Source organism: Trichomycterus rosablanca, chromosome 7 (genome assembly GCF_030014385.1).
Source record: "Trichomycterus rosablanca isolate fTriRos1 chromosome 7, fTriRos1.hap1, whole genome shotgun sequence".
NCBI lineage: Eukaryota > Metazoa > Chordata > Actinopteri > Siluriformes > Trichomycteridae > Trichomycterus > Trichomycterus rosablanca.
The window spans coordinates 13701693-13726780 of record NC_085994.1 but is presented as its reverse complement, the minus strand read 5'-3'; the positions used below and the strand labels follow the sequence as shown (position 1 = coordinate 13726780).

At 38.5% G+C, this 25088-nt stretch overlaps 1 protein-coding gene and 1 long non-coding RNA gene across 8 annotated transcripts in view; one reads left to right on the top strand and one right to left on the bottom strand.

Moving 5' to 3' along the window:
- Positions 1-25088, bottom strand: part of bcar3 (BCAR3 adaptor protein, NSP family member) — a 120482-nt gene that overhangs the window by 17455 nt on the left and 77939 nt on the right. For all 5 annotated transcript variants that reach the window (XM_062999027.1, XM_062999029.1, XM_062999028.1 and 2 more), the window contains one exon: positions 3382-3510. In XM_062999027.1, coding sequence (XP_062855097.1) covers positions 3382-3510 — 129 coding nt within the window. The remainder of the gene's footprint in view (positions 1-3381; positions 3511-25088) is intronic.
- Positions 12381-25088, top strand: part of LOC134318210 (uncharacterized) — a 64053-nt gene continuing 51345 nt past the window's right edge. For all 3 annotated transcript variants that reach the window (XR_010013348.1, XR_010013347.1, XR_010013349.1), the window contains exon 1: positions 12381-12481. This is a non-coding gene — a long non-coding RNA (uncharacterized LOC134318210). The remainder of the gene's footprint in view (positions 12482-25088) is intronic.

The following is a 25088-nucleotide window of genomic DNA, read 5'->3' as shown; positions in this document are numbered from 1 at the left end:
TACCAGTTCTAGGCAGGTTTGGCATCTATGAACTGAAAAGAGATCAGACACTGCTAACAGACACTTGCTAAACCACAAAGCAAGCAATGTAGCAGGCAGCTGAACAAACTTATTCTCTGTTAGATGTACACTGTTGTTTAATGACAGTTCTATCTATCTACAGTGTATCACAAAAGTGAGTACACCCCTCACATTTCTGCAAATATTTCATTATATCTTTTCATGGGACAACACTATAGACATGAAACTTGGATATAACTTAGAGTAGTCAGTGTACAACTTGTATAGCAGTGTAGATTTACTGTCTTCTGAAAATAACTCAACACACAGCCATTAATATCTAAATGGCTGGCAACATAAGTGAGTACACCCCACAGGGAACATGTCCAAATTGTGCCCAAAGTGTCAATATTTTGTGTGACCACCATTATTATCCAGCACTGCCTTAACCCTCCTGGGCATGGAATTCACCAGAGCTGCACAGGTTGCTACTGGAATCCTCTTCCACTCCTCCATGATGACATCACGGAGCTGGTGGATGTTAGACACCTTGAACTCCTCCACCTTCAACTTGAGGATGCGCCACAGGTGCTCAATTGGGTTTAGTCCATCACCTTTACCTTCAGCTTCCTCAGCAAGGCAGTTGTCATCTTGGAGGTTGTGTTTGGGGTCGTTATCGTGTTGGAAAACTGCCATGAGGCCCAGTTTTCGAAGGGAGGGGACCATGCTCTGTTTCAGAATGTCACAGTACATGTTGGAATTCATGTTTCCCTCAATGAACTGCAGCTCCCCAGTGCCAGCAACACTCATGCAGCCCAAGACCATGATGCTACCACCACCATGCTTGACTGTAGGCAAGATACAGTTGTCTTGGTACTTCTCACCAGGGCGCCGCCACACATGCTGGACACCATCTGAGCCAAACAAGTTTATCTTGGTCTCGTCAGACCACAGGGCATTCCAGTAATCCATGTTCTTGGACTGCTTGTCTTCAGCAAACTGTTTGCTGGCTTTCTTGTGCGTCAGCTTCCTTCTGGGATGACGACCATGCAGACCGAGTTGATGCAGTGTGCGGTGTATGGTCTGAGCACTGACAGGCTGACCTCCCACGTCTTCAACCTCTGCAGCAATGCTGGCAGCACTCATGTGTCTATTTTTTAAAGCCAACCTCTGGATATGACGCCGAACACGTGGACTCAACTTCTTTGGTCGACCCTGGCGAAGCCTGTTCCGAGTGGAACCTGTCCTGGAAAACCGCTGTATGACCTTGGCCACCATGCTGTAGCTCAGTTTCAGGGTGTTAGCAATCTTCTTATAGCCCAGGCCATCTTTGTGGAGAGCAACAATTCTATTTCTCACATCCTCAGAGAGTTCTTTGCCATGAGGTGCCATGTTGAATATCCAGTGGCCAGTATGAGAGAATTGTACCAAAACACCAAATTTAACAGCCCTGCTCCCCATTTACACCTGGGACCTTGACACATGACACCAGGGAGGGACAACGACACATTTGGGCACAATTTGGACATGTTCACTGTGGGGTGTACTCACTTATGTTGCCAGCTATTTAGACATTAATGGCTGTGTGTTGAGTTATTTTCAGAAGACAGTAAATCTACACTGCTATACAAGCTGTACACTGACTACTCTAAGTTATATCCAAGTTTCATGTCTATAGTGTTGTCCCATGAAAAGATATAATGAAATATTTGCAGAAATGTGAGGGGTGTACTCACTTTTGTGATACACTCTATCTATCTATCTATCTATCTATCTATCTATCTATCTATCTATCTATCTATCTATCTATCTATCTATCTATCTATCTATCTATCTATCTATCTATCTATCTATCTATCTATCTATCTATTTTGTTTCATTCATGATTACATTGTGTACATACTGTGTACCCAGAAATGTATATAGAAAAAAATATATTTATAAGCATAAGCTAATTTGTTATAAACATTAAGAGGGAAATTATTATTCAGACAAATTCGTTTTTTTTATTGTGCAGGTTTCAGTTTTGTGGGTTTATTTTGATCCATGAGATTTAATTCTTTTTTAATATGTCCTGAAACCTCTCCATCCATATTCTTTTCTTTTTTTGATGACTGGTGATGTCCATTTGCAACAAAGCAGCCCCATATCATGATTTCCCCACCTCCATACACATTTCTACTCGTATGGAGGTGAGTGTGGTGTTCTTATGCTTATACATACACTTTTTGTTTGTATTAATAAAGACTATTAATAAAGAAAAAAAGATTTTTTTTTCTACAATGGACTTGTTATGGACAGTAAGTAACGTAAAGATCTGACAGTACTGTAATTTTTTAATCTTGTTTACATCCTGGTGTGCTTGGCATGGTGAGAAACTTTGTATCTGTAAAGGTGCATTTATTCACAACCTTAATAGAACAGCTGTAAGAAATGCTATGATAAAGTCGGACTCATTGTTAACTTTAACATCCCTGTTAAAATCCAATCCAATATTTAAAAAAAATAATCAAAAAATGATACATTTGGAATTGTTTGGCTGTGTCCAAAATTTCGTTATGTGCACTACATAGTGTGTAAAAAACAATACTTACATTATTTGTAAAGCAAAATTTACAAAGTGTGTTATTTATTTTAAATAGGGCAGTTGTAGGGCAGTTTTTTTTAAATAGGGCAGTTGTAGCCTAGTGGTTAAGGTCCTGGACTAGTAATCAAAAGGTTGCTGGTTCAAGCCTCACCACTATCAGGTTGTCACTGTTGGGCCCTTGAGCAAGGTCCTTAACCCTCAATTGCTTAGACAATATACTGTCACAGTACTGTAAGTCGCTTTGGATAAAAGCGTCTGCTAAATGATGTAAAAGTAAATGTTAAGCATTTCTGTTGATTTAGATAAGAACAGTGCCAGATGATGATCAAAAGATGTATTCTGAATTGTTTCACTACTATTACTATAGTATAAGCAGATAGAAAGTGCAATACTACAGTTTTGGGTCTATTAGTTACTAATTATGTACTGTATTACCAACGTCATTGTTTTTTAATCATTTAGATGTACTTTCATATTAGAGATTACTTGACTAACCTTGTCTCAAGGATGAACTGTAACAAACTATATATCTATATAATCTATATATCTATATATCATTATGATTTTCACAGAGTCTAAATGTTCCTCTGCCAAAGATAAGCATGACTCTAGAGCAGAACAACATTAGAGGAGATAAAACAGCAGCAATAGTTTACAATAGATTTTAGACAAAAACTAAAGTTTAAAGAGTTCAAAGCAATCTGAGCAGTTTGCTGAGCTGCGTGTTAATAACACCCACATTGTTGTTCCAGCCTCCGCCCTTCATTCAGGTGTATGTATCTGTGTGAAAGTACCTGTCTGGGTATGCCTCCGTGGTACCATGCATGGCTTCTTGGCTCCTCGCCACACTGTTTCAGCTCTTCCTCCAGCTCTCTGCGCAGCTTCTCTGGAGCTCCATCTATAATGTACTTGTCTCTGGAGAACTGCACATAAATGGGAAAATGGGAAACAGACTCTTTCAGCACCCAAGGATCCATGTTGGCACCGTACACACCACAACCGTATTTGAGCCGATAAACAACCTTCACACTCTCAGCAGAGCTTACGTTGTTTTTACATAACCCTAACAATCAGGCTCCCTGTCACAAACTTTCAAAGTGTGTAACTGCCTGGCATACCTGTTCTAACAGACAGCTGGTGATATCCATGACTCACAAAATCCCTCCTACATATTTTGTATTCAGTCTGTGATAGGCCCTTGCACATGCCCTACCCTTTTCTGTGGGCGCACACACGCCAAAATCTGCTTGTTCCTGTTTTGCAGTCTGACTCATCCTGTGTTTTCAGAGATTTGTTTAAGGGAAACAGAGATGATCAGGTAGTTGTGTAATATTTCAAAGTAAGAATTATATTCCTAATTGATTGTTTCCTGGAAATGATGCTGTGATGATGAAACTTTTATCTTATTATCCTATTCTGTGTCTAAAATGGCACTATACCCCCGATTCCCTATTGGGTGTATAATTGGTGCTCAAGACCCTCTACTCTCTACTCCATAGGTGACGCTTCTTAAACCTGAAGTGGACTTGCTTGACAGTGTCAAGACAGTGTCACCTATATTACAAAAGCTTCTAATTTATGGCACACTTTTATGGACAAATGTATTTAATGGATGTGGTTACACAATTCCTATGTTCTGTATATGGGCAAAGATGAGACACCAGCTAACAGCAATAATAATCACTAACAAAGGCAATTAGAAGGCAATGCCACAAATCTGAATGCATTATAGAATTTTTTTAGAAGAGTTAATACACTTTGTGGTGCAGGGTATGACCAACCCTGATCAAGATGGAATGAAATCACTGGAATTTGTCAATACCAAACTCGTCAAACCATGTCTCTGTGGACTAAAACCATAAATGTTTCTGTGTGGCACCCAAACTACCTGCTGTGCCACAGTACTCCACTTAAAATACATACAGCGTTAATAAAATCTGATGGTGGTGTTACTATATTTTAGTACAGTGGGACCTCGATTTAATGGACCTCCATTTAAAGGACAAAATTTGGGAAACCGAATGTCCTGCGAGAAGCATATAAGACCAATAGTTTAGTAATTGTCCGCTAGCCGGCACACGTCTCTCTGATTACATGAGTTTTGTCAGGAGGCTCACTTCGTTCTCGCCTTTTTCTAGATGTTTTATGCACCAGCACTGCTCCAGAACCCACCAACAGTGTTTCACACAGTCACGGCAAAAAACATCTCCACCATCACACAAGGTAAATGGAATTTCTTCCCAGTAGTACAGTACACCAATTTTAACATTTATTTACAGGCTTTACATTACATATTTGAATATCTATTTACGTTTTTCATTTTACTGTTTATCATATGTTCCTGTTTAGCACTTTTGAGGACCTTAGTGATGTGTTTTCGTATATATTCTCGCACCCCCTGGAAAAAACCTCTCTGTTTCGGACAATCGCATTTTACGAACCAGTGCTCCCGCCTTTTAGTCAGTTAAATTGAGGTTCCACTGTACTATTATATAATATGTCATTTGGGCCCAGCCCTGTTGTTAGAGAAGTGATGTTATTGACCTAGTTTCATATATACTACCATTCCATAAGCATACTTTTTGTACTTAATTGATATACATTTAAAACTTGAGTGGGCAGCGGTAAAATACGCTAGCCCACTACCGCTTAGATCCGGGGATTCAAATATCAGAGTTGTTATCAGCCAGTCAGGTATCTGCACATACATGATTGGCTAATGTCTGAAAGTACAAACTAAAACAGCATAGCCATTGGAAGGTGCACTTGTCAGTGCTCTCAGTGCCCGTCCTAAGTCTGGATAAAAAAGGAAGGTTGTATCAGGAGGAGCATCTGGTGTAAAAACTGTACCTGGTTTGGTACTACAAAAAAGTCTGGCAAGCGACCCCTAAATCTAGACTCTACAATCTAGACTTGATGGGGTCTATATTATGTAAATTTCAGTTGGTTGCTGTTTTCCACTACTGCAAAAAAAATGTTGTTGTTTTCTGTAATGCATGCTATGTGCAGTACCCAGCCTTAAAGTTTTAAAGTACCAGCTTCATGCCCAGCATGGTAGTTGTGTACCATGCGGCTGCTCTTTGTGGTAGCAGTGCTCAACCTCAGGCTAAATCCATCTACTCAGGAAGAGCTTGGGATTTTACTGCGGCCTTGTGAATTATATGGCAAATAAAACTGACAGAGGAGTGCAGGAAATTATGAGGAATATGCTGTGTGTGTTTGTTTGTGTGGTGGAAACTCAAACTGATAAAGTAACGACTGTTTGTTTCAGCACAGGCTTAATGAAGCAAAGCCAAACCTCACTTGTGCACACACATGCACTTACACACAGACACATTTAGCAAGTCAGAATATTTCATTAGCACAACACATTGAAGATGGTGTTCTTTTAGCACTTTGGATTAAAATAGCTTTAATGACTTGAAGCGGGTCAGAGCATGGCATTGTATTTCTGTAGTGGAGTGGCTCTGCTGTGACGTTAGTTATTTAGGATACAGTAAATAAAGCAGTGCTCCTGTGTTTACACCCTTACCTCTGTCTACTGCGTCTGTAACAGGAATGACTGACACAGACAATAATGTTGACATGTTGTCCTTGCAAATATCATAGTAATTATTTTTGCAGTATTATATGTTCTCCAAACTTGCAAGACCTGTCTTCACATTTGTAGACATAGTTTGCTGATACACCATCAGTAGCACACTAATTAGACATATTACTTAGTACAAAAGGGTTCAGACTAACAGGTAGTCCACTTTTGACTACTGTTTCTTTAGGCTAATGATTATGTTTGTCTCTTAATAACACTTTGTTCAAACACAAAAACAGTAGGAGTTGCTGTTGCAGTGGCAAGAAGTCAATCCTTCATCCAGACTTTCCTCCCTCAGACACAATCAATTGGGTCAGTACAGAACTCGCCCAAGCCGGGGGCCAGTTTTATTGCTGTATCACATACTACCTTTAAGTAAAATAGGAAAGTTTCTCCTTTCTATTATTAGACTATTATTATCATAATTTAGGCAGTACACAAATAATTCACTAGCTGCGTCAAAAACTGTGCTACATAGTTTGCTGGTACACCATTGGTGGTGCACTAATTAGACATACTATTTAATACAATAGTCCACTTTTGACCACTTGTTTCTTTAGGCTATGCCTTAAGGAGGTATAAATTGGTCAAAAATAATTATGTTTGTCTCTTAATAAGACTTGTTCAAACACAAAACAGTAGGAGTATCTGTTGCAGTGGCAAGGAGTCAATCCTCCATCCAGACTTTCCTCCCTCAGACACAATCAACTGTGTCAGTAGAGAACTCAGCCAAGTCGGTGGCACCACTGAGATTTGAACTTAATCTCTGAGACTCTCAGTAGTGGTGGGCTAGCAAGTTTTACTGCTGTGTCACATACTACCTTAAAAAAATTAAGAACATTTCTCCTTATTTGGCCATGTAAGACTATTATTAAAGAAACCATATTTGGCAGGTGGAAAGGCTAATGGAATTTGTTACTCAGCAAGCTTCAAGCTGTTGGGCTCTACAGTAGAAAAAGCGACGAGTGAAGTTTAAGTACTGAACACAAAAAGCACATAGTGTCTGCCCACATGAAAGGGTTACAAATATAACCCAAATAGACAGGAAGTGGTTGCTTTGAGCCACAATGTTCTTTAGATGACGAAGTGTTCAGTCCAGCACAATGGCTCATTAAAATTTCATTTTATTTCTTACTAATATCTAAACACAGCTGTCATGTCAGAGAGGCTGGGTGTAACATTTGCTTGTTTTGTCTTTTGGTTTCTCACACTTGCGTTCTTAAACCAAATGGATTGTCAAAACATCTAAGAAAACATGAACATGACGTATACACAGGGGACAGAATACACTCAAACCTGGTTTATGCTGCATTAGAATAACTTCTCAAAGGCCACTTCAAGTTTTTATCTGTCCAGTAAACAAAGAGGTAATATAGTAATAAGTGAAAATGCTCCCCCATGATGTTGTTTGTCTAACAAAATGCCAACACACTTAACAATGGAATGTCTGCAGTGTTGAACTACGTATATACACTACATGACCACAGCTATGTTTTGACCCTACCATAAGCTTGTTTGACATCCCATTTCTGCCCTTTTCTGGAAGTGTGTGTGTGAACATTTGTGCCCATTCATCATCCTGGTTCATCCCAAAGGGTTTAATCTGGGTTAAGGTTTGGGCTCTAGACATGCCTCCACACCAAGCTCATCAAACCAAACCATTATAGATGCTTTTATAGTCGCTTTGCACAGAGTCACAGTCATCCTCAATAAAGGAAAAAAGACCCTCTTCAAACTGTTGCCTCTATTTGGAGGTGTATAATTTATTTTGATTTCATAAATCTGTTTGTACCTGAGCTTAATCACTAAAAGGCTGGTTACAAAAGTTTGGCCACATAACGTATTTTAGAAACCTATTGCAAAAATCTAAAGTTGTTAAAAGCACTAAATGCAAATAAAGCAATTACAAATATAAATCAATTACAAAATCAGCATTACAAATATATCTTATAATCATTAAAAAATGTGTACATGGTTTTAACGTAAGTAAGAAAACAGCCTCCACTCAGTCGATTAAAAGGCTTCCTCTCCACCAATGCCAATCCCTGCTCTGACTGAGGACAACAAAGCTAACCCACGCCCCCTCCGACACATGGGCAGCATGCCGTATGCATCTTATCACCTACACTTTGATGAGTGCAGCTCAGCGCTGTGTACGGAGAGACACACCCTGAGAGCACTCTTTTCTCGTCTCTGTGCAGGCGCCATCAATCAGCCAGCACAGGTCGTAATTGCACCAGTCATGAGAGAAAGACCTCATCCGGTTTAGTCCTGCCATATCTGAACAACAGGCCAATCGTTGTTCATGTGGCTGCCCAGCCTTGGATGGCAGGCAGAGCTGAGATTTAATACGTGTGTTTTTAAACAGCGTGTGTTTTTACCTGAGCAGCCTGCTACCCCCTTTCTATTGGAAAATGTAAACATCGGCTCTATTACATCTAATGCATTTCATACAGCATTTTCTTAAACTTTTGGTTTTGTCCCAAACTGCACTGACAGTACTACTGTCAAAAAAATACCATGATTACAGAAGGTTTATTAAATTGGCATATTATTTACTATACATTTACAGCATGAACAGACACTCTTATCCAAAGCAATTTATAGTTGTAACTGAACACAATGCAAGCAATTGAAAGTTAAGGACTTTGCCCAACAGTGATTTGAAGCAGCAATCTTCCAATTAGTAGTTCAGTAGCTAAACTCCTGAGCTAACACTGGCCTGTCATTTATAATAGTATGTATGGCAGTTTGTAGATGCAGCTTATCTTGTTACAGTAGATCAGCTCCTGCACACATCTTAAATATTCTTACTGGCCAATCACAGCTGTAGGTACTATAAATTTGGAGGCTTTTGTTACAAAAAGTGACTAAATGGCTGCCAAAAAAATTTGGAAACATTTAAATAGCAGCATTAACCAGATATTCTACTCTATCATGTACATTTACTACTGATTAGGGTTTATTAGCGGTGTTGCAGTTGCAGTGTGCCAGTGCCACTCACTTTGTTCCACCACAGCTGGCTCATATAGCTGCCACTATCATAGCCCCTGTATGTCTTAATTGGTCAACAAAATATGTTAGGCCATGTAGGTCAGATATAAAGCCATGTGGCTTCCGTTCTCTACTACACCCGGGTGGATGAACATGTGTCACACCTCTGCAGGCTTTGCTATGCTATTCCCATGCTTACGAGAAATCTCGTAAAGCCAGATTTGGATCGTAATAGGTGCCATGCAGTGGGCTTTTTTAAGCCTTGACTCAAAGAAGAAAAGAGAGGAAGGCAACGTTAATGCTGGCTAAAAGCATGTTCTGCTCTATGGCAGTGGTATTCACATTGTAGAATTAGGGACTGGGGGAATTAGCAAAATGTTTAATTAAAAAAAATAATAAAAATGCAAATTTTTAATCTTTATTTAATCCTTCATAAAATTTACATTTGATTTAAAATTCAAAATCAAAACCCATAATCTCTTTACAAAAATACCTAAAGTTGTCTGGTGGCCCAATTGGGCAACTGGGCAAGAAGGGCCTTGGTCAGGGAGGTAAGAAATAACCCATTGGTCAACCTGTGTAAGCCCCTGATGTGAGTACTTGTTGGACAGACTAACAAGACTATTTTGCAGAGAAGCAGGGTAGAAGCAGCTGTTAAATAAAAGGCACATGCCAGCATGTAACAAACAGTGGCCACATCAAGCTTTGGTCAGAACAGCAACAAAAGTGACAAAAAAAGTGTTTATACTGCACAGCTCCACATACCTGGGTTTGGCTTGTCCACCCACCCAAAGCATGCTAGTAGATAACAGAGCTAAATGAATAAAAGTGTGAGGCCCTGTGATGGATTGGTGCCCTGTCCAGGACATATTTCTAACTTGTGTTTAGTATTTTTGGGTTACATGGGTGCCAGACAGCTCCTGCATCTACCATAACAGTTTTGAATCTATTACTTAAGCTGAATGAATAAATGAAGGGTTTACTATGATTATCCTTACAGCTCTTTACTTGAAGTATTTTTCATAGCAAATGCAGTGTATATATAGACGGACAAACCCATGACTAAAATAAACATAGATACCACTGGTATTGTAGAGAGATGGGTGGTGCCGTGTACACAACAGTAGGCAGAGCCATCACTCCATAAGCCACAAATTACAGTCACCAGCTGACAGATGTGTTTGTAGTGGCTACAAAATAAATTATGAGTTGTTTGTTCTTATTCTCTTTTTAATCACCAAACCAGGTGCTTGGGGTGTAGAGGTCTATTACTCCAGCCCACAACCACTTAGATCTATGTCGAATCTCAGTGGTTCTGACTTGAATCCAGCTGAGACAAGGTCGTAATCACTATACATATTGATATTTAGGTATACTCAAAATCTCCCCCTATTTTTTGATGTAAAATTTTAAATAAAAATATTTCACTCACTAACTTTGAATTTAGGAACCCCCCTCCCCCCTTATGGTTGTATTTGGTCCCCTTCCTTCCCCCAAACACTTTTTCAATTCATAGCTATGGTCTTGCTTTGAGATGCTGTGACAAGACCTTAAACCTGCAGTTTATGTTGAAATGTAGCTGAGTTAAAACAATTCTGCAAGAGAGCGAGGGTCAATTCCTCCATAGCAATGTAAAAGGTCATCACAAATGTTTGAGTGCAGTTGTTTATTTTTTTATTAGGATTTTTAACGTCATGTTTTACACAATTTGGTTATCATTTCACAAGTTTAATGTCAAACACAATCATGGACAATTTGTACTTCCAATTCACCTCACCTTACATCTTTGGACTGTGGGAGGAAACCAGAGCTACCAGAGGAAACCCACGGGGAGAACATGCAAAATCCACACAGAAAGGACCCAGACCGCACTACCTGGGGATCAAACCCAGGATCAAACCCTTCTTGCTGTGAGGCAACAGTGCTACCGACTGAACCACTGTGCCACCCTTGATTGCAGTTGTTACAGCAAAAGGTGGCACAGCCTTATAAGTTTTAGGCAGTGGTGAACCTTCAGAAGAAAAAATTTACAATCAACACTTCAACAAATACAGTAGACCCTTGAGTTATGAACGGTTTACCATTTGAACATTTAGGGTTTCGAATGATCTTTTTCAACTTAACGTACAAACAAATTTCGGATTACGAACAGAAATTCGCGAAACACGTGACGTCACAAACAAGTTGACTCCAACCGTCTCTCTCTCTATATATATACAGTGAGCGAACATTCAGACAGCAGACGGTGTTTTTTCAGTGTTTTCTTTATATTTTGTAAAATTCTATATTAAAATGTCCCCAAAGAAAGTGTAGAGGAAGTGCAGTGGTGAGAAAATGAAAAAATCACTATTAGTTGTTGTATAATTATTCCTGCCAGTAGATGTCACTGTGTATCAGACAGCGGGGACATTGAGTGAGAGAGAAGAAGGAATTCGGCTCAGTAAAGTATTCTTTCTTTCGTGCAATTACACCTACAAAATACAACACTATTAAAATAAAGAAGGAAATAATAGAGAAATATGAGAGTTAATGTTGTTTCTGGTAGATACATTTTATATAAAAAGAAATAATTTATTATGGTGTATGATACAGCACACGTACTGTACTGAAATGTGATGTGTTTTATGTACAGTACTACTGTGTATTGTTGTTTATTATTGTTTATTACAGGAATGTCTATTCTATAATTTAAGATTAAGGGAAAATATACTTGTATTTAAAACAAAAAAAGACATTAGAAAGGTTAGGTAAGGATGTGGTTTGGGAGGTCTGGCACGGATTAATTCTGTTTACATGATTTCTTATGGGAAAAAAATGTTTAACTAACGAACATTTTTTACTAAAGAACAGCCCTTTGGAACCAATTAAATTCGTAAGTCAAGGGTCCACTGTAGACAACCGAGCAAATAAATCGTTTACAACAGTTCATACCTACAGTACTTAATGGATTTGTAGTGTAATGTTAAAGGTTGGATTAAAAAAGCTTCTTTGTCGCCCTCTGGTGTGGATAAAAGATCAGCGGGCTTTGGTCGCAGTTCTTAATTAGAGACTAAATTTAACTGACAGTAAAATTGACCAATCACATCTTCCCTCTAAATGGGCGGGCTTGATTATCGCTAACGTTATGACATGATTCGCTCGCTATGCGGTCACAGGTGTATATATAGAATTGTTCATAACGTCGGTTCCATACAGGAATGTTTAGCATACTAACATTTTTAGCAATAAGCTTGAAGTTTGAAGTTTTTATGTATTTTTTTTTAAATGTATTTTTAAGTATTTATGGCTGTACTTCACTAAACAAATATAAGGTAAGCTTTAACCGTGTGTTTTGCTTATTTAAGATTATAACACATTAAAAACATCGTGTGCAGTATATTGCAACTCGTGATAGAAATTAGCTTTTTTGTTTACGTGAGAACTCTCATGTGTGCTGTTTGCTCGATGCATTTCTAAGGCTGAAATGGCGTCTTAATTGTTGTTTCTTAGCTTTTGCAGTACTAGCAGGACACTACGACCTCACTTTAGGGCCACTGTTAAAGCTTTTTATATTTAGACTTGTAGAATAAAATCATATTAAGGCCAAATAGTGTGCAACAGGAGATAGCTAGGTAAACGAGGCCCTCAAACACTGTCGTAGTACACAGTAAACTAGTCTTTTTTTGGTTGGGTCGAGGCCCGAAGTTCAAGGTTTAATTTTTCACATGGGTAATACACGTTTTTAATAAATCTTTATTTAACATTTCGCAGTTTGTGTTTACTTGAGTTGTTTTCAAGGCTGTAATCACTATACATTGGTAGGGAGCCCCCTCCAAATAACTAATGTTAAGAGGATCCAGTGTTCCCATCAGTTGTTTATATGGCAGGAATGTTTTAGAATGGCAGGACACTCTTAACACCCCATATATTCCCCCCCCCCCCCCCCCCTTTAATTCATGGCTGTGGCCTGGTTGTCTGTATCCTATGTTACAGTTAGTTGGAAGATATGAACCATTTAAATGTGATGATAATGTTAGCAGTAGAACAAATCAAGTGGGGCAAACACTTTTTCACAAAACTGTATATGACTTCAGGAATTGTTTTTAAATTTCAATGTCAAATCTGACTCATCTGAGTCATTAGGGTATTACTGGCTGTACACTTCACTGTACTGTAGAATGCGACATCTGACTTGTTGACGGGCATATGCTAAATAGAGGTGATTTTAAAAAGACTGACTTTCTGATATGAGAGATGAATATGGGGTCTTTTTCATTTCACGTTTATAAATTACCATATACTTTATACCATATGAGGGCAGTTGTAGCCTAGTGGTTAAGGTACTGGACTAGTAATCGAAAGGTCACTGGTTCAAGCCTCGTCAGTGTCGGGCCCCTGAGCAAGGCCCTTAACCCTCAATTGCTTACAGTGTACCGTCACAGTACTGTAAGTCGCTTTCGATAAAAGTGTCTACTAAATGCCGAAAATGTAAGTAAAACTTGATTATGTTGTCCTGAAGATGAGAAGTGGTGTATGATGCAGACAGGACTACACATTTAGATTGTATGGGGGTCTTCTGTCATAAATTAGTGTGGTAGGTAAATTGCTTTAGATCAGGTCTGTGCTGTCATATTTTAGACCATAACATTTTCAAAACAGTAGCAAATAACCCATAAATAGCACTTTAATTGCCCTATTGTGCCAGTGCATATACTTATTTCAAACATGCTTCTAAAAGTACTTCTATAAACATTAGAATAAGCATTGTAACCATCATCATGAAGAGAAATGAGCAAAACCAGAATATTTTATAGTAAATGTCATGAATCCATATTGCCAAAATGCTTTGCAACAAAGTACTACTGCTATTCATTTGTGGTCCTAAATGTACAATTGGTTAGAAGTCTGTTTATTTGAAACACTGCATAGCATAACTGTGCAGGAAAGTCTCATTCCACCTAAATACAGATCTTACAGATGCTTACAATTACACACTGTGATAATCCCACCGTGTTTCCCTCTTAAATTCCTGTCAACCCTGAGCATTAACCATGTCATCAAGACATCAGGTCTCCCCTGAGAGTCGCTAGGCAATTAACTGCTTTTCTGGTCAGCAGTTAAAGTCTCTCATGGGTTTGGTGTCTCGCCCTTCCTGAGACGAAGGAAACTGAGAGCACCATATAACCAGTCCATCTGAGCATCCACTCCTCTGGGACTCAAAACATTCAGGCAGTTTCCGTTCCTGTCACCCAACTGTTCCTGCCTTGGCCCTGTCTTGGTGTCAGCACACCACAACCCTGACTATTTGTGCCCTGTACAATATCAGGCACCATAAAAGCTGGGGGACAGAAGATACCAGAAAATGTGCTGTGCTAGATGCCTACTAAGAATTTACGACCCTTTTTCTTCACACGGTTGTACATATGTTCATTAAATTTTTTCCCACACAGTTTATGTTTAATCTATACATGAAAGCATGCATTTTATACAGCCAAAACATTTACTACAATACATGGCGAAAAGAACTTGAAAACACATCGTCAGTGGGTACATGGATAGTAAATGTCATGCTGAGATGATGTTACGAGTGTCCTACAGAGGGTAATGTATGAGTGGGTCAGTGCTGGGAAGCACTCTTGTTTCAGGTGATGGATGGGAGGTTGTCAGACTGTGATGGCAAATCCAGTGTGGTTTGTCAGTTCAGTGGCCTCCTGCATTCCCTTGCCAATGCTGAGCTCACACACACATGATTGGATGCCATCTAACACTCTTGGGACATGTAAGTGTGTGCTTGGTGTTGTATTGGGAGAAATTAAACGGATAATTTGCAAGACTGTTCATAAGAGTATGGTGTGTTCTGTTTTAAAAAGATAAAGTCTACATGTAAACAAACTGTAGCATTTTTAAAGTCGTTCAGAAAGTGGTGTTCTAAAAAGGCTTTGTTGAAGGAAATGACTACAAGATTTATTGCAGTTCTTAAACTATATGGCCAGCCCACACAAAGCTTTACTCTTCTCTTCTAGAAAGAATTTTAATCAGATTTCAGAATATTACTGCAGAAATTCCCTTTTATTCAGTCAAAATCAAATTAGGATGATCAGGCAAACCATTTATCTGTGGGCTTTGATTTAATGAAGGGACATTGTCATAAAACAGGAAGGGCCTTCTCCAAACTGTTGGCACATAACTAGAGACTCAACATTTTTTGAGAAAGCCACTGTATTTTGTAGCATTAAGATTTCCTCTTAATGGAATGAAGGCTTCTAGCCAAAACCATTTAAAAGCCCAGAGCAGTATTTCTTCTTAACCATTATTTACAAGTGGCACTTTTATTCGTACAAGTCACACTTTCTTGGCATTTGCAAACCCAGATACACATATAATATCAGAGACTACCTAACGGATACAAAGCACCCACATAAACCTTTCCTACCGTGAATGTAACTCACAAAAGTAAACACGGCATGAAAAGATAGATAGATTTTTTGTTTATTAGGATTTTAATGTCATGTTTTACACTTTGGTTACATTCATGACAGAAAGGGTAGTACACGAGATTCATCAGTTCACAAGGTTATATCAAACACAGTCATGGACAATTTAGTGTCTCCAATTCACCTCACTTGCATGTCTTTGGACTGTGGGAGGAAACCGGAGCACCCAGAGGAAACCCACACAGACACGGAGAGAACATGCAAACTCCACACAGAAAGGACCTGAACCGCCCCACCCGGGGGTCAAACCCAGGACCTTCTTTCTGTGAGGCGACAGTGCTACCCATGTGCCACCATGCCGCCCAATAGATAGGCAGATAGATAGGCAAACCCAGATTCATACAGACTGCCACATATTGAAGTGCTTATTATTCCAGAAAACACGTTAGCGCTATGGTGATACAAACCTAATTAATCAAAGTAATGATGAGGTAGTTTGGGACTCAAATGCTTTAGAGTTGTGTGGCTCCATGTCTCAAGACTGAGCTCTTGTTTGTCCTAGACATTTCTACTTCATTATATGTAAAAGCACTTACAGTTGACCAGACAGCTGTTAGAGCATACATGTTTTGCCAAGGGTTTCAAGTGTTCCAAGGATTAAGGATATATTCTACAAGACAACAGACCAAAGCCAATGTACATGATAAGCTATTTTTGAGTAGCTAAATTGAAGCACATCCGTTAAGAGTTTATATAGCAATTAGGTAAGAAAGTAGGCATGCTTATTTAAAGCAGCACTGTCAGAAATCCATTTATAGTGCACATGCCTCCTCATGTTCGCATATGCACTCACACCCCAAAATAAAGCCTCTCGTGTCACTTTCACTCATAAGAAGTACATAGCTCCACTATAAGGCTAAGTTTCCACCCAATTGTGTGAACCGTTGCTTCATCCATTCCAAATAAAGAGTCCATACAGTCGACTTAAACACTGACCACTCTGTGTTTCTTATACTCATTGACCCCAACACAAGCCAGCATTTCACCACACACAAGAAGTGCTATATTTAGGAATGATTTATTTATTTATTTTTTCAAAAAAACGTTAGGCCCAAATGTCTAAGTAGATCTTTAGACTCTGCCAGGGTCCAGTAGGTTGCCAGGCCTGATGTTAGTAATAACAAACCCAACTATTTTTGGACAGATTGTTCAAGTGATTTTAGATACAAGAATTTCCAGATCTTTTAGAGAAGCAATAATCTCTGTAAAAATGTATAGATTCATAGGAAATCAATTGAAATTATTCTTAGTAACTACATTCATGTTAATTATAATTAATTACAAAGTTCAGTCAGTTGTTTATCCACTGGTAGATGAATAAACGGGTGATGCTGTCATTGTCATGTAATCATTTGTTGTGACAGCTAGCAGTATCTTATTTACTATGTCATCCCATGACACAATTAATGTTTTCAATAATTTGTTAATTCATTTATTCATTTATATTCAGCAACCACTTTTCCAGAAATGGATTTTATATATAATTGCCTACATGTATGTTAACATTTAGTGGATGCTATTCCCAGAAGAGTGGAAGCTGTTAAGGCGGTGGGGGCAACTCCATATTAATACCTATTAATTAATTTAGAATGGGATGTCAAAAGCTATAGTGTGTGAATAGCAAAATAAGTGAACTATTTTAAGCTTTGCATTCAACATGCTTAACACATTCTGAAGTCATCTGATTTTCCCAAATATAGATCACACACTGGCTTATAACCGAGCACATGTGCATGCACAGGCTGTCCTATAAAGACCAAGTGAACATAGTGCAAATGCTCTTCATTGTAGTAAATCTATGCCTATTATGTATACAGCCAGTCTGAAGGAAGTGGATTGTGGGAAGTAGCAGATGTCTAACAAGGACTTTCACTTACTGTAATGAAAGCAATACGTCACACCATGACTAGCACTATAACCTGCTCTTTACTACACTCGTATATCTTCCTTCTCTCTATCTTCACACCCTGTTGAGTGCTTTACAAGCCGGTCAAGTGCACTTGTTTCTGACCTAAACTGCTTAAACTTGCATGTCGTGTCTTAATGCAATACTTTTAAAATAGCGTAATCTCAAACAAAAGTGGGCAGTCTGGCAAAAATACAAATATTACAATCCCTACTGTTCAATCATTTTGTTAACTCTTTCGTCTTAAAATGTTCTATAAAACATTATGGCTTTTTTTATTAGAATAATAAACAGTAAAAGCAATTTAATAGTAAATAGTTGTGTGAAACAGTGGTTCCTAAACCCTAATGTCTATCTAAGCTTTAATACAGTCTCTCTCAATTTATACTGTGTGAATAGTAGGTCTTTTGATACTCACCCACATCATCGAGTTTAAGTAAAACAGCTGTATTATTTTTGATAGATTGACTTAAATAGCCTCTTAATTTATTTTAGGATCCAAAGATTTGAATTTGCTGTCTTTCTAACAAAACAGCAAAACAACACTGAAAACAGTTTAGATTCAACATTTACAAAAACTATTTTTAAGTTAATAATAAGAAAAAGGTGAAAAGAATCTAAGCTTTGATACCAGTTTAACAACATTAGTCTATTGTCATATTTGCCAGCTGGGACCCTAATACCACAACAATGTATTGGCAATAATGTATGCATCTTATGAAATGGCAAAATACACTGTATATACAATACTAAGATGTTTTCATGTTACACTGAGTATTATATTTTGTTTTAATAGAATAGTGAAGGCATGTTATGAAATACTATAAGTATTAACACTAAAGCACACTAGATCACCACTGCTAAGTTCCAGGTTCTAATTGGCTGGCCAGGTCTACACAGACAAGTGATGACTAAAGCCCTATGATGAATTGGCTCCCTGTCCAGTGTATTTCTGCTTCCAGTGTCCTTGTGAAACTGGACCCAGCATGACCGAAATGAAATTTTATATTTAAATAAATTAATTTAGACATAAAGAAATGTTATGCTAGATGATGCCCTCAATAAACAATTGTTAATACTTTGTGATGTCAATATTGTATCATCCAACTCTAATTTCCATACAATAATGTACCATGCAGTTAAATAACGACACATAGTTAATTACATCAAAAGATGAGCAGACTCTGTAAACTGTAAAGCATGGTGATGCATCTGGAAGGATGGGTGCCACATGTTGGCATAGGTCTAGATGACCTACGTTTGTTCCTCACCCCCCTTTACTGTGTGGTAGGAGCTTTGCATGTTCTTCCAATATCTGTGTGGGTTGCCTTTAGCTTCCAAAAACATGCAAAAGGTAAAATGGCTTCTCTAATATGCCCCTAAATGTACATAAGTAGCGGTTGTGTAAATGGGTGCCCTTCCAGAGTGAAGTCCTGCCCTGTGCCTTGTGTTTTCAGTCTATACAGGACCCACTGCAAACCTGATCAGGATGTGGTTAGTGAAAATAAATGGATAATTGAATAGTTTATATATCCAAGGTTTAAAAATAAAAATGTTATTTCCCTTAACCGACACCTCGTCCTAATTAAAATTTGTAATTAATGAACTGATTTGCTAATTAAATACAAAAATGATTTAAAATGTATCACAAACAAGACTGTGACTTACCTTAGCCCCAATAACAGAGTTTTTCTGGTAAAAACAGCACAAAGCTGCAGTGATGGTTCTTAAAACACTGCATCTCCCAGACATTTCTCTCCTAATGAGTAATTCCTCCGTTAAGAAAAGATGAACACGGCTCTAAACAGGACCTACAGACCCACTGCTTTCTGGCCAGGTTTATCCATAAGCATGGTTCCTGCTTTGTTTTTAAGTGTGCCAGTCACTCAGCTATGAGTAAGAGTAAGTGTGTACATGAGACCAGCCTTGCATATTCTGTTTCACTGTTTCCCTGCCCCACTCAATCCATGTATAGAGGTGGGCTTTCCCATGTGAGTCTATCAACCAGCCAATCAAATCGAACCTATCTGCAGTCGCAACGCTGCCATCCTTTTAACCAGAAAGAAGAGAAGGCTTGTGGTGGTAAAGTGGTGGGGGATGAGAGAGAAAAAAGGTGAGCTTGTCCTGTGTGAGCCTAAAAAGGGCCAGTAATGAACATGGGTACAGACAAGAGGAGAGAGAGAGGTTTAACTGAATCTGTCATATTCAATAGCTTTTTGTATAGTTTATAAGGTGGACATTTTTCAGTTACATATTCCAGCACATGCATAGCCTAGTGGTTAGGGTACTGGACTAGTAATCCGTAGGTCACTGGTTCAAGTCCCACCACTGCCTGGTTGCTGCTGTTGGGCCCTTGAGCAAGGCCCTTAACCCTCAATTGCTCAGATTGTATACTGTAAGTCGCTTTGGATAAAGGCGTCTGCTAAATGCTGAAAATGTTTTGTGCAGAATCTTTATGCTGCAATTGCATTACAGTACTCTTTTAAATCATAGTGCTTTTAATCTGCAATCTGAACCTTTTGTAAACAGTGTAGCAAAAGTGTTGATTGTGGATGCAATGCGCTGTCTGGAATCTGGCAACCTTCAGGTTATTGTAAGCGCAGTTCAGCATATATATTGCTCTTATATGCCTATATGTATTTAGATTACTACATTTAGTGAATAGAATGCACAGGTTTCGTGACATTTCAGACAACAAAGCATTTATTTAAATTTGAATCAGCGCCTGCCTTTTCCTGATCTTTTCTTTCTGTGGTATTTTACATCAATTCAAAATTACAGCATTGTTGTTCCATAGAACCCAAGACATTTAAATGTTAAAACAGACTATCATTTTCCAAATCATTATTTTTGGAAATAAAACGTTTTCTAAAACCGTGATATCACTGTCGTCATGCTCATGACATTTAGAACTCATTTCTGAAGTCTGTTGCAAGCAGAAGCAGTAAAGCATTACTAACGGGACGAGACAGATCGAGCAAGTGGAGTTATCATAACTGACATCTCAGCAAGCTGGACAGCAGCATCCTGTCTGTGCAGATACTCTCAGAAATAAACCACCCAGCGGGGGTCACTTTTACCCCATCAAGTTGTTCTCATCCCCAGCTGGTCTGATTCTCTGCTGGGGGTGTAGAATGGCCACATTACTCCCTGTGGGGCTGTAAAATCTGCAGACTTCCTCAGTTACTACATCACTTAATGCATCTAGATGGTTAACTAGAAGGGGGATGAAACAGGCCTAGACTGTCTCCTGATTAGCTATCATTTCCACTAAGTGAAATCCAAGGTTCTTCATGGTGGTGGCGTAGGTGGATACGGAAATCAGCACAGTTCATGTATTTGTGTGTGTGTGTGTATGTATAAAAGTCTTTGGAATCTGGCAGCTAAAGATCTCATTTTTGGACACAGTTTGAGGACCAAGGTTCTAGTTTTAGGAATAAAGGTTTAGGAACAAAATATTAGGCACAAATAATCTAACCTAATTGCAATATATGCTGATTAATCAACCCACATCACAAAACATGCAAATACCACTAATGGAGGTTTAATTTCTTTAAAACTGTTTTGTAAAGGTTTTCCAGAATGAACAGGATAAAATACATATTCTTAATCCATGGAGTACCAATTATTTTAACCTCTTGGACCACAGCCATTTTCAATAGAAATACTATTGAAGAAATATTACCTCAAAATGCTTTGAATTTTAGATGCACTTTGATGTTCCAGAAGCATGTGCCCCAAATATATTCAAGTCAAGGTAATGCCATAGAACAACACATCGACTTGTTGTCTAAAACCATCACAAAACAGTTTTTAAGAAATGAAACTTCTGTTTAGTAAGTCTAACTACTCAGCATCTATTGGTATTTGCTTAGTCCTATTGGTGCCTAATATTTTGTTTCCATATATCCATCCATACTTCCGATTAAACAATTCTGCCAAGTAGAGCAATTATTCAACCAAAGCTGTGCTTTATGCCTGTTGATGGCTCTTAAAAGTTGCTAACTAGAGCTAAGGGACATATACATACAGAACCCATTGGGTTTTATCTTTGGCCACTTAGATTTGATCAGAATTATAGAAGTGTCGCGACAAACTTAAAAAAGCACTTGAGTTGTTTTTGGACAAGGAGGTTTGTTTTAGTTATTACTGTATGTTTATATGTTATACCTTTGACCTTTAGCTGAATGTTTTAAAAAGGCGACCCATTAGGTCACCAGGGCTGACTTTTTGAGCTTGTGAGTTTAAATCTCAGCTCTGCTAAAGGTCGACTGGGTGCCTACATGGAGAATGATTGGCTAGTCCAAGGGAAGGGAAGGTCATAGGGATTCTTCATAACTGATTGGTGGCACCTACAAAATTAGATGAGGGCTAATGGAGATTGGTGCGTGACTCTTGTGATATGAATCTCCATTTAAACCTGTGAAAGAAAGCAGTCTGCAACTGCCCACATTACGGAGGGGACTTGTGTTGGTTATGGCCCTCCTCGGTCAGGAGTAAAAGTCAGAACCAGTAACTGTATATGACGATGGGGGAAATGCATAAAATGGTGCACATTTTCATTTCTTACTGGTTTGTTACTGATGTTATATGGAGCAAATTTAGTGTACACAGGTCTATAAAAATATATATATATGTATATATAAATATACAATGAATGTGTATATGGTCTTGGCTACTCCACTGGCTTTAGCATCATTACAGCATGCCATGATGGCACTGTTAAAGTCAGTTTGTACTGTCTCTCCTTGCACAGTTTATTTTTGGTTCCAGGCTGGTGAAAAATTCAATAGCAACCCTTATTCTCACTGGTGTTTGAGCCAGTTGTTTTTTTTATAGTATGCAGTAGACAAATGCTCTTTTTGTTCTGATTTTAATGTGGCACAGACATTTAGGTAGAATTACTGTCTACTGTGGAGTTTTAAATATTTTATTAATATTTTCTCTGCATGCATTTTCATAAATAAAGCAATACCACAACAATACATGCAAATGTATGTACATGCAAATAATGAAATCATCAGTTTTGCTAAACTGCACTACATTCACAGTGGGTTGGGTGCGCCGTTACATTTTAATTGCTCCAAAATATTTATGTTCCTAAACTGTTGGATTTCTGTTAGCTGTGTTGGATTTCTGTTAATGTGTTCTTTTCTCCGCTATTACTTAAAGGAGGTAAACAAAGACATTATGAGGTACTGGCACACCCTCAGAACAGTTTTGGAATGTTTCTCCCAGAGGGTCTGCTCACAGCTAATTACACTCAATAAAGCACCACAGCTCTGCTAGTAGTTACATTTTACATGGCCTGTTGCTGGGTGTTTTCTTTTTTTTTGTACAGTTCTAGAGAATGAAAATGATGGGTTTACTAAGAGTCGGGCTGTAGGCCAGACTGAACATACATCTGACCTCTGAAGAAATTATATATTGCACATACACATGTCTTAACTGCAACATTTATAACATCCACAACAAAGATGGAACTTGCATTCCAAACTACAGTTTTGCACACCACATATTACTGGAAGAAGGTGTAATAATAACTAACACATCATGTCCTCTCTGTTACATGCACACACAAATTGTTTGGGAGGTGCCATAGCATTATAATGAAGGATGAAGCATGCATCCATCTATCTATGTAATGACCTATAGTATCTATCTTTCGATAGCATCTATCTATCGTATCCATTTAAATTATCTATATATGGATTCAATAGATATGTACAATAGATACTATAGATAGATGCTCTAGGTAGATACTATAGATATATACAAACGATGGATACTATTGTGTCTATCTACAGTAACTATATTATCTATCTATAGTATCTATCGCATCTACAGTGTCTGTCTATCTTTTTGTAGAATTGATCGATCTAGATTTTTATATTCAGATGGGCTCAAAAAGGTTAATCATTGCTCCTGTTTAGATTTAGAGGTCCCTACATCATTTGCAAGGGAAGCTCAGCTAACCCTAAAATTAAAAACATTTCATTGACTACAAATTCGTTAGAACACGTTCATCTCGAAGACGAGTTCGTTCAGAAGAGCTGAGCTGAGCGTCTATTCACTTCAACGGGACTGCATGGAACGTTTTTTTTCATTGCTTCGAAACTCGCCGGTCATTGGATAAATGCCACGATTTTGTCCCGCCCCCGGATTCTCTGGGGGGTGAATGGAGCTGTGGGCGGGTCTGGATGCTGAGCTTCTGCAAGATGATTGGAGGATCAGTCGAAAGGCTGAATCCTGTTTTGATTGACAGCTATTTTGAGATCTACACCGTCACTTAATCACTGGGAGCTTCAGTCCCATCGCAGATTTTGCGAGTGAAGTCGAAAGACAAACTGCAACCCATTTGTTCGATAGGATCACAGGCCATTTTTTTGAAAAGGAACGGAAGGCAGAATTTATGTATAAATAAATTGACAAATTTTATGATGTAAGCCGACAATGAGCGTCCCCTCTTTGAAATATATATATATATATATATATATATATATATATATATATATATATATATATATATATATATATGAGAGAGAGAGAGAGAGAGAGAGAGAGAGAGAGAGAGAGAGAGAGAGAGAGAGAGAGAGAGACCTGAGTTTAATTATCTTCATTCACTGTCACTGAGTTTGGTATGTTCTCTCTGTCTACATTCACGACAGAAACGGTAGTTACTCATTACACAGGATTCATCAGTTCACAAGGTTATATCAAAGACAATTTAGTATCCAATTCACCTCACTTGCATGTCTTTGGACTGTGGGAGGAAACCCACGCAGACACAGGGAGAACATGCAAACTCCACACAGAAAGGACCCGGACCGCCCCATCTGGGGATCGAACCCAAGACCTTGCTGTGAGGCGACAGTGCTACCCACTTGGACACTGTGCCGCCCCCAACTGATTTGTAATGATATTGATTCCACAGCATTGTTCAGTTAGGACTTTGTGCAGGCCACTGGCATTTCTTTAAATCAAATTTCTTCATGTCTTATAGCATCTAATTGTTTTTTTAAATGTTTTTTCCCCCCAAATATTTGCAATTACTTCATCAAATACTGCACTTCAGTTGTTGTGTAATGACTAGATGCTACCACTAGAGGGTGTAATGCTTCAGCGTAATCTCCAGCAAAGCTCTTAATAACCTCTTCACACTTAACAAACAGAACTACACTATTTCCTCCTGGGTGTGACTCTTTTTTTAGACACATTTAGAATATTAAAGCAGTGGGTTAAATTCTTGACCGACTATAGTAATAAACCTTCAGCCTTATTACCTGCATATATTTTATGTAATAATCCATACGCTGACTTGTACAGTTTGACCTCGATTACACTATTATAAATATGAGTCACTGCTTATGCTGGGAAAGAGGAATTAAAGCCTGATAAATGTGCTTGTTTTGTAGGGATCATTTTACTCCTAAATCTGATGCAGGGTCAGCTGTGCTTTTTGGTAGTATAGCATGATATCCTATGCTGGAGGTGTTTATAACTGACCTGGGATCTGTGCTGAACCTGCTGGGCAGGCTG